General features: G+C 33.7%; 1 protein-coding gene across 1 annotated transcript in view; it reads left to right on the top strand.

The window, feature by feature from the left end:
• Positions 1-9,744, top strand: part of LOC130805031 (serine carboxypeptidase-like 34) — a 24,774-nt gene extending 15,030 nt beyond the window's left edge. The window contains exons 7-10 of the mRNA XM_057669628.1: positions 7,694-7,833; positions 8,149-8,241; positions 8,472-8,577; positions 8,980-9,744. Coding sequence (XP_057525611.1) covers positions 7,694-7,833; positions 8,149-8,241; positions 8,472-8,577; positions 8,980-9,132 — 492 coding nt within the window. The 3' untranslated portion in view covers positions 9,133-9,744. The remainder of the gene's footprint in view (positions 1-7,693; positions 7,834-8,148; positions 8,242-8,471; positions 8,578-8,979) is intronic.
• Positions 9,745-11,333: the final 1,589 nt, after the last annotated feature.

Genomic DNA, 11,333 nt, shown 5'->3' with positions numbered 1-11,333 from the left:
GAACTGCAGCAAATAAGCCATTATATGCTGCGGTTTTCTAGGAACCGCAGCACATATCCCTTATTTTTTTTTTTGCTTCATTTTTCAATCTATTTTATGCTGCATCTTACAAAAACCACAGCGTATATCATGTAACACTTGACGTTTTTTCCACTAGTGTTTGTGTTTAATTGGTCTTATGCATACCATCATGCTCATAAAGTCAAAGCACGTAAAACATATTGGCTACGGCTTAAAAGATTGCGACATAGCAATTCTAAACCACTTTATCAACTTTCTCAACAGAATTTGGTGAGAGATCTTCTAGTATTGCATGAATCTAATGATGTCTGTGGAGCATCTCAACTGGAAAAGATACAAAAACTTTTATTTCCAAAGGAGAAAGGTTGGAGAGCTAACAATAAGTTGGAGCTAGTACACACTGATGTGTGTGGTCCAATATCTCTCGCTTGATGGAAGCAATTGTTCATAAATGATTATTTACGAATTACTTGGGTCTATTTCATGAAAGAAAGATCAATAGTCTTTAACATCTTTTACAAGTGTGGTCAGGTCATAAACCCTCGGTCAAGCATTTCAAAATATTTGGCCGCCTTTGTTATCATCTTGTTTCAGATCAAAAGATGTCCAAGTTAGATGACAAGAAAAAGAAAGGAATCTTTCTCGGTTGTAGTTCTCAGTCTAAAGGTTACAGAACATTCAGCCTTAAAATTGAGAAAATCTTAATAAGTGGAGAGTTACCATTGATGAGGAATCATTGTGAAATTAGGATACAGAATCAGACGAAAAGCAAAATAGAATCGTTGTTCCTCCTATCGATGAGCCAATTCTGTATCATCAACCAGAACCAGAAGTTTTGTCCCCAAGTACTCCAGTCAGAACCAAAACTTTCGAATCAAAATCAGAATACAAGAACGCAACTAGTCTTTGAAGAAAGAAACATATCACAGAGTTTGTATGCTCGATTTTCAAAAGTTGATGAGATTGAAGAGTCATGCCCCATAACAATCATTGAACCCACATATTTTAAATAAGTTATTCAGTATTTAGACTGGAAAGTTGCACTGGAAGACGACATTCAAATGATTGAGAAGAATGAGACGTGGGAGCTAGTTAAGAAGCCACCGTATAAGAAAGCCATTGGAGTTAAGTTGATCTACAAGATCAAAACTCATCCAGATGGTTTGTTTGGAAGTATAAAAAAACTGTAGTTAAAGGCTATTCTCAGTTGTTCATCTAACATTACAATGAGATATAAGCAATTGTCTCAAGGCATGACACAATTCGAACAATCTTAGCCCTAGCTGCCTCGAAGGGGGTGTAAGGTACATCAAATGGATGTCCGGTCAGCATTCTTTAATGTGCACCTTGAAGAAGAGATTTATATTCAGTAATGATAGATGTTCGATACATAGTCTTACGGTCGTTGATGATTTGACTAAGTTCTCTCTATGCGATAATTTAATTATACACCATAAATACTCTAAATGACTAGCATTAGTGGTAAGTAAGGGGTCGATCCACAAGAAAATGCTTATGTGACAAGTAGAATTTTTATAATGAAGATTTTTGGGTTTTGGTATGGTGAGTTATATAAACAACTTATGATTTAAATTTCAATAAAAGTAAAGACTAGAGTTTGGCGAATAATTTCTTGATTTACTAAAGAGATGGGTTAAAAATATGTTTTTAATCAAGTTTTATGATGAGAAAAGTCTTTCTATTTTAGCTCCACAACTTCTGGGCAGAGGAACTATATAGTTATTAATATGGTTTAGGAGATTCTGCCTCTGGGCGTAAAACTCAACCATACTATACTACCATTCTGTTATATGCTTATGATTTCCAATTTATGTTGAACAAGAAGCAATCATACAAGATAGGCATGGTTCATCATTCTAAGGACTGACTAGGTCTCGAAGGAATCCTAATAAAGTTAGCTTCTAGGCTACTCATTACTAGCATGAAATCATACTTCACAAGTGTTCGATACATTCAAACAACATAACTTGTCCATGGATGGAGATTGAAATGAAGATCTGATTCCTTACCATAGAACTCACATATTCATTCATGTACATATTACACAACCCATTTTCCCCATAAGCAAACCAATATGTTAACTACATCCCCAAACTCTAGAAAGTGGATTACTCACTCATGTTTAATGAAATACACACATAAATCATCATATCATACATGGGTTTCGCAATAAACCAAAAAGAAGTTAGAGTTTAGAAGAACTTACTACCCTGAACTATGGAGGGGTTGAGAATTACAATAATGAGAACAAGAGCTTCAATATTCAAATGATACAAATACTCCACATCAAGTTGCACACTTAAACCCACAAAATTATGAATATCTAAATACTTTGATTGCTTACCAAATGAAAACAACTTCTAGCTATTTGTGTTTTACAACTGAAAAACTTAAAATAAAGAACTAAAATACCAAAGGAAATGTTTTAGTGAAGACTAGGAAAAGTTTTTGTATTAAAGAGCTACTTTGAACACACTAAAGGATGAATATGCTAAGGAAGAAGAGAGGATAAAACTAGTTCAGCTTATGAGCTGATGGGTGTGGCGTCCTTTGAGAATCTTGCGGTCTTTATAGCCAAATTAAAGAGCTCATCCACTTGCCTTCATGATGATTGTAGGGATGGTCAAGCAAGCGACCTCCTCTATCATTAAAATCAGATGCACAGGAGTAGGGAAGGCTAAAGCACGCAAGGGAAGAGATTAGAGAAAGCTTGAGAAAAGAGAGATCACGGGAAAAAAAATGAACAGTAGCTTGCGGGTGTACGTGAACCAGTCGACTCGACTTATGCCAGTCGACCAGTCATTAAGGTCAATTAGGGCCAAAATTTTTTGCTGATTTTTCTCTAAGTGCTTTTTCCCTTTGAAAATTGACTCTCAGTCAGCCAAGCTCGACCCCTTCACTAATTTGCCAGGAAATTTGATGTTTTAATTCTGAAGGCTCGGGTCTTGATTCTCGAGGTTTGTTTAGTGCCCTAAAATGTTAATACTTCCTCTAAATTGGCTAAAAAATCCCCAAAATCATTTAAACACTATACCTATAACAGCCCAGCCCCTCGGACCGTCGACATCTATCCATGGAGACTGCAGACTAACGCCACAAACCAACACAAGTCTTTCCAGCGCACTTTGGCCTCACTCGTGCACGCCTAGGAAAACGTCCCTAGAAGACACCCATCCTAAGATTGCTCCCCACCAAGCACGCTTAACTGTGGAGTTCTTAGCATATGGGCTTCTAAGAAAAGAAGATATTCATAGAAATTAAGCATGCTTTTAAAGCTCAATTCAGGGTATCACAATACCACAAGCGTAAATCATAGAAATTAAGCATAATAGGCCTTAGTTGAGTAAGATATGCATAGGAAAGGCTTAAAGTTGAGTTATGATCAGGGCATAAATTGCGCAATAAGTGCATGTATCAAGTAGGCTCAAGGATTTGAAGCAAAAGGACAATGTGGCAAAGTATTGAAGCTGAAGAAAGCTTTAAACAGTTTTAAAAAGGCCCCAAGGGCCTAGTACAACAGAATTGATGATTACTTCACTCAACAAGGGTTTGAGAAAAGTCTTAGTGAGCATACCCTATATGTGAAAAAGCACAAGAACAGAGATATAATAATTCTTTTCTTATATGTGGATGATCTAATTATCAAAGGCAATAATAATGAATTCACTTCAGATTTCATGAAAAAAATGATGCAAGAATTTGAAATGACAGATATTAAAAAAGTTTATGCTAGAGAATTGTAATTCTGCCACAACTACACTTCATGCAAATGAAAACTTGTGCAAGGATGATGGTCAAGAGAAAGTTGATCAGAGAATCTACAGAAGTACGATAGGTAGGTTACTTTACCTTACTGCAACAAGGCACAACATAATGTTTGCAGCAAGTTACTTATCAATATTCATACAAAGTCCTAGCGGGCTTCACTTAGAAGCAACAAAGAGACTCTTAAGATATATGAAGGGTACATTAGGCTATGGTGTTTAGTTTGAAGCCATGACTACTAGTCCAAGAGTAGTTGGTTTCACTGATAGTGGTTTAGGTAGAGTCTCTCGCTGATATAAAGAGCACCTCAAGTTACACTTTTATGCTAGGAATTAGAGTATTTTCTTGGTCATCTTAGAAATAAGGTACCATAGCTCAATCTACATTATAAGCAGAATACATTGCAATTTGTGAAGTTGTAAATCAAGCAATATGGCTAAGGAAAATTATTTCTGATTTTGGCAAAGTTTAAGGAGGTTCATTGTGATAGTTATTTTGTGATAGCCATTTCTAGGATTCTTATCTTTTATCGAAATACAAAGCATATCAAGGTCCAGTATCATTTTGTCAATGAAGCTCAAAATAATTGTGAAGTTAAGTTGGTTGAGGATAATGGCAAAGATCAGTTAGCAAACATTTTCACTAAACCGCTTTTGAATGACAAATTTAAGAAACTCAGAGGCTTACTTGGAATGAAGACAGAAAGTATCGAGGAGGAGTGTTAGTAAATGAGACTGTTAGTCTCCCACATTTAATAAGTTCATCATTAAGTCTAAATTAATTAAATACACGCATCATTATTAAGACTAGATTAATTAGAGTACATGAATTGTAAGGAATTATGAGCAGATGAAAATCAAAGTTTGTGACTGTTCAATAAATGCAATTATTATTTTTCATCTTTCTTTCCCTATATAAAGAGTGCTTTGTAAACATTTTCAATTAAGAAAAGAAAGTAAATATCTTTCTCACTTTATCTCTCTTCTAGCTTATTTCTATAGTTAATTTTTCTTACCTCCCCATAAACCAACAACAACCCAATGTACACTAACCAAAATAATTCATAAACGAGCACCACAAGCCATGAAACAAGGCTTGAAGAAGATCAAGAAGGTTGGACGAGAAGACTAGAAGCATCGATGATTAAGTATAAGTGGAATAAACCTAAAAACTAGTTAAAATATGAAATAAACTAAATGATAGAAAAAATTATATTGAAAATAAAAATGAAATTGAATCTACCCTATAACTATTCCTTTTGAAAAAAAAAACAAGTGTTTTTGACTCTATATATTAGCCAAGTAAGTCTCTGAAAAACACTATTAAAACAACAAAAATATAAACACACACACTAAAAAGGATGAATGTAAAATTATTAAAGATAAAGAGTAATAATATTATAATATAAATTTTGTTAGCTTATTAAAATAATAGTTTAAAATAGAATTGATTCCTAGAACTTTGGTTACAAATCTGGGTGAAAGTTATTCGAATAAAAACTACAACGCAAATCAATTGAAACTAAGGTTTGGAAGTTTTATAAATTGGTTTGGTTTTGAATTGGAATTTTCAAAACCAAAATATTTTGGTTTGAATTAGTTAAGAGCACATTAACAACCAAAAAACAAAATTTTTGAACCGAATTAAATTAGAAGCTCACTTTTTACATTGAGCTAAACTACTTGTTGAGTGAAACTTGTGCAACTTGACGTGCAAATACAAGACTTTAACTAGCGATACTAACATAACCGACGTAAGTGTTCTTAAAACAATAATAAATCATAATTCAATGATTTAAAATTTAATTTTATTTATCCTGTTCTTGCTACTATCATCATCATCATCATCATCATCATCATACCCAGTGTATCCCGCTCATAGAAAACTATGGTCAGGGTCTAGGGAGGGAAGAAAGACGACAGCTCATACCCATAGAGGAGAGTGCGGTCAAAGAGTCCCTCGGCTTGAGAAAAGTCTTCAAAGAGAGAGAAACTTGTAACTTATAAATAGAATAAATAGAATACGTACAAATAACTAAAAATAAAGATAAAAGTAAAGAAGGAGGTAAAGAGCAATAATAAAAGGCAATGAACAATAACAAACGATGGGTAGAAGAGACGAGTTTAGTAATCTAAGACGTGGATAAGACGTCGCCAACTGCCCCTATCCCTGGTCAGGTCCTTGGAGAGGTGAAGTTTATGCATATCACTTTTAATTTGTTCCTTCCACGTTCTCCTAGGTCTTCCTCGACTTCTCTTGCCCTCCACTATGATGCATTCGATCCTTCTTACTAGGTCGTCATGTGTCTTTCTCTGCACATGCCAAACCATCTCAACCTGTTCTCCCGCACTATGCGGAGAAAGGTACAACCCCTACCTTTTCCCTGAACTCTTGATTTCTTATCCTATCCATCAAAGTATTACCACACATCCACCTCAGCATACGCATTTCTGTTACTTCCATTCTCTGTTCGAAAACCTTCTTTACGGGCCAACATTGTCCCATACAACAACGCCGGCCTAATCGCAACGCAGTAAATTTACATTTTAATCTCCTCGGGAACTTTTTATCACAAAGCACCCCGGTTGCTGCTTGCCACTTAAGCCAACCCGCTTGTATAAGGTTAGTAAAGTCTCCATTAATCTCCCCATTACTTTGAATCACCAATCCCAAATATTTGAACTTGGACGTACATGCAACAACTTCTCCCCCTATGGTCACCTCTGGCTCCCGTATCAATTTTGTCCCACTGAAATTACATCGCAAGTATTATGTCTTCGTACGGTTTATGCGCAACCCCTTACCCTCCAAGGCTTCCCTCCACTCTTCCAATTTACTATTAGCCTCCTCCTTTGTTTCTTACTACTATGATTTTTAATACTTTTGCTTTACAATTTTGGAAATATAATTCGATTTGCAGTTTAGATTTATTTTTAGTTGGAAATTTGGTTTGGATTGGATAGAAAAAGTCAAAATCGAATTAATTTGGTTTGGTTTGATTTGGATCATAGTCTAAATTCGATTGGATTGGATTGAAAAATCAAAATTGAAATAAATTTTGGTTTTATGAAAAAACCAAACCGCAAACCGAACTTTCATCCCTAGTTAAAAATGTGTTACTCCATCTATTAAGTTATAATAATTTTGGTTATGTTTTTGCACTCTTTAAGCTATATATTATATATTAGTAAGGGGCAAAAGTAAAAATACAAAGGATGGAATTTTTGGCAAGGAGTCACACCCCCTTGTAGCTTCGCCCCTGATTATCCTCCTCTTTATAAAAAGGGGACTAGTTGTAACGAAAGCCAAGGAGATCAAGCTACCTTAGAATTCTTTCCTAGTAAATGATCGACCGTTTACTAGTTGCACCACAAAGGGACATAAAGATCTAACTGCAAACCCTATATGGGACAAATGTACATGAGTTTTGAGTATGTCAAGAACAACAAGCCAATATAGAAATCTATATTTAGGAATACAAAGATTATTTCGAAATCCAAACATGCTTAGACCAAGAAACTGGAGCCTTATCATCCATAAGAGTGTAATATACATCCATGATCTTTTGGTATTCCTTCGACTCCCAATTATGCATATGAATATCTATAAGGATGTGATAACACCATACCTTAAAAGCATCTAGGTCTATAATTTGATCTTGAATAGTGTCATGTAAAGTCTCATCACCTCTTAGGTACGGTTATACATACTTGAAGAGATTTATTATTGTATAAATCTACTCCTATTGTTTGAAATAGCTTGTTTTTCAATAGAAAAACACAAATATTGTAACCTTGCTAATATTGATGAAAAACACATAAATCTACTTATAAGAACAATGTCATAATTGATGATATAATAACCTTGCTAATATTGTATAATTTAGGAGGGGTGGCTGAAGAGACCAGCTGCAGGATATGATCCATGTACATCAGATTACACTGAAACATATATGAATATACCAGCTGTCCAAGCTGCCTTGCATGCCAATATCACAAAGCTTCCATATCCATGGACTCATTGCAAGTATGTTAGATACTTAATTCGTTTTTAAATAAAATGGAGTTATTCAACTTAATCTAACTTAAAAGAAAATATTTTGTATAAGTGCCTTTATATATACTTGTGTTTATGAACAACCTTCTTCATCTATAAATTTTTTTAAAAAACAAGCAACTTATGGTACAAATCCTTTAAACTTAGGAAAAAATGTGTATGTGACTCAAACAAATGATTATATAGTGTTAGTAAATTTTGGTATAGATAGTATAAAATAAGTGTTAGTAACTTTTCTTACTATAAACATACAAGTAGATGTGGATAAACTATAATTTTTTGCAGTAACAATATCACTTCTTGGAGTGATTCTCCATCATCTATACTTCCAACTTTACGAAAGCTAATTGATGAAGGTCTTCGTATATGGATATACAGGTATTTTTATGTTTTTTTATTCTCTTTGTGTGTATATAAAACCTATTTTTGCTGATTTTCTTTAATAGAATAACTTTTATATTTAAGAGCTTTCGAAATAACAATATATGTATAGAATTTTAAAAATAAAAGAATTAAAATTCTCTACGCGTTGCTAATTTCAAATTTTTAAAGAGCATATAAATTTTTTTCCAAACAATTGATAACATTTTAATTTACTTGAGTTTTAGTGGGGATGTCGATGGTAGAATACCAGTAACATCAACAAGGTACACCCTTAAGAAGCTTGGCCTTAAAACTATTCAAGGATGGAAGGCATGGTATGCTAGTTCACAGGTACATTACTTTATTCCTTTACATTACATGCTCGGAATCAATATGATGAATGTATTCTACTTAACAAAATATTTACAAAGTAGAATACACCATTGCCCAAGCCCAAAGACGTAGTTTTACAAAAAAAGAATCTGGGAATTAGATGTATGTAACTTTATTCTTATTAATAATGATAAAGAGGTCACCCTGTAACCAAAAACTAATGACAAAAAGGTTGTTTACTATTAACCATTGGTATAGTAAGCATCATTTTCACACAATGTGTTAAATATTATCATGGTAGTAGTAGCTATTTTTTTTCTATTATTTACAACTTTATTGTTATATTTCTGTTAAATTACCTTTTAAACTGGATAGTATTATTGTTGAGAACTAACATAAGTTTTAAATTTTGGAAAAAAGGTTGGAGGATGGACCATTAAATATAAGGGATTGACATTTGTTACAATCAGGGGAGCTGGGCATCAAGTTCCAACATCTATGCCGAGAGAGGCTTGGCAACTTGTCAAGCATTTTCTAGCTGGGAAAAACCTTCCTGATGCTCCTCCTTTATGATATGATGATACCAACTTAATGATCACTATAGCTATTAGAGCAATTTTGAATTACAATTTAATTTACAACAAATCAGCACGAAAAAGGAAAGAAACACCCAACAAAATTTACTGAGAAAATCATTATCGTTCCATTGAATGGTATTTAGATTATGAGCGTAATCATCAAGAACGAAGTTATAGGATGTATTTGATATTCTTTTATATGACTGTGATGAAAAATATGAAAAAAAGATGCATTTAATTAAGGAAGTGGCTATCAAAAAGTTGTGAGTGTTAATGAAGAAGGAAAATGGAGATATCTTCCATCTCTGATCCCGACATGTAGATTTTTAAAAAATTGGTTAAATGTTGAAACTATGTAATCTAATTTATTATATTTGGAAGTGATAAATTGATTAGAACGTATGTTCTAACGGATTAAGAATTATACGTTTCACTTTTTTTTCAAAGGTAAATAAACCACGGTGTATTTGAGTATAGTTTGAGTTTTGTTAGGATAACATGCTTGATTCTGATTAATAGGTTTTTCCTAGGGATCATGTTTGTGTTTTGTACTGTAGAACCCGACAAGGATATAAAAAACATTTGTACTTTGTTTATGGTTTTATTACTTGGGGACTATTATCTTCTGGGTGGTAATAAACTTTATGTACGTTTTGCTTATAATTATATTTTAATTTGTTTGTTACTTTCCAAACAACTCTAGCAGTATTTTTTTTTGTTGGTTTACGTTAATGTTTTCTTGGAAGTCTTTGTTTAAGTTGTATTTCAAATTTTTAATTAAGTTGATTTAAATTTGGTCTTGTACAGGGCAATCACAATAACACTTGATAACTTCATCATAAAATTCACCCCTAAGTCTAAAGTCTCCATCTTGGTGGTGTAGCACCACATGCTAGATAGTTCACTACGTCGATAAACCATAAGGCTCCATGATCAGAATACCGCATGGTACAAAGGAATTCTTCTCTCATTTATCTTCATAATGCAACTCATCATTGCCTTGGTGAATTAAAGATAGTACAGAATGATGGATGACCATTTAATTCTCACTCCCCTTTTTGTCTCTCACTTCATAGTCAAACTTTTGCAAGAAAAGGATCCATCTAATAAGCCTAGGCTTGGCATCTTTCTTTGAGGTAAGATATTTAACGATCCCATGGTCAGTGAAGACTATGGCCTTTGAGCCCATGAGGAAAGACCTATGCATACACCGCCACAGGTCTCTCTTTTTCGATAGTGGTAAATTTGTTTAGGCCACATATGAGTTTTTATTGACATAATACACAGTTTACCCTATTACACATAAGCTCAAATTGAAGACTCCAATTAGGAGGGTAAACTATAAGGGGTCAAAATCAAGACTTCTTTAAGACATTGGTAAGCATTCACGCACCACTCATCAAATGAAAACTCTAGTTCCTTTTAAAGAAGTATTAATTTCAAAGGTTTAGCTGTATAGGAGAATCTTATTAAGTGGCACTTGAATTCGAGAATGGCAAAGAAAGGATCTTAACCCCTTCACATTGGTGTGAGGGGTTATAAGTTTTAGATAACATCAACTTTATCTTGTACCCAAATGCGTTTAGAGGACACTGTATACTCCAATACAATACCATCTTGGACCATAAGGTAACATTTTTCCAAATTAAGCACTAGGTTCAATTTTTAACATCTTTTCAAAACACGTTAAAGATTCCCAAAAACATATCAATAAAGAACCTCCAACACTAAAGTCATATATGTCAACTTATATGCATTTCTTTATCATGTCATAGAATATTACCATCATAAACCTTTGAAAAGTAGAAAGAAAATTACAAAAAATAAATGGCTTCCTTCTATAGGTAAATGTTCCAAAAGCGCATGTAAAGGTTATTTTCTCTTGGTTATTCTAGTAAATAAGGATTGGAAAGAAATCTAAATAACCATCAAGAAAATAGTATAAGAATGTCATGCTAATATCTGTAATAATATTTGGTCAATGAATGAAAGAGGATGTAATTTTTCCTAGTAGTTAATGTACACACTTTAATAGCTAGCTGTTTATGAAGCAATCATCTTTCCTTCCTTTCATTTAACCACGATCATGCCTCCCTCCTTTGGCACAACATGAATTGAGGTTAACAATATATAATTCTAAAGTAGTTTCGAGACCACAGCATTGGCTATTATTTTGTGTTGGAGTTCGGCCTTCTT

Source organism: Amaranthus tricolor, chromosome 2, assembly GCF_026212465.1.
Source record: "Amaranthus tricolor cultivar Red isolate AtriRed21 chromosome 2, ASM2621246v1, whole genome shotgun sequence".
NCBI lineage: Eukaryota > Viridiplantae > Streptophyta > Magnoliopsida > Caryophyllales > Amaranthaceae > Amaranthus > Amaranthus tricolor.
This window is presented reverse-complemented; position numbering and strand designations above follow the sequence as displayed.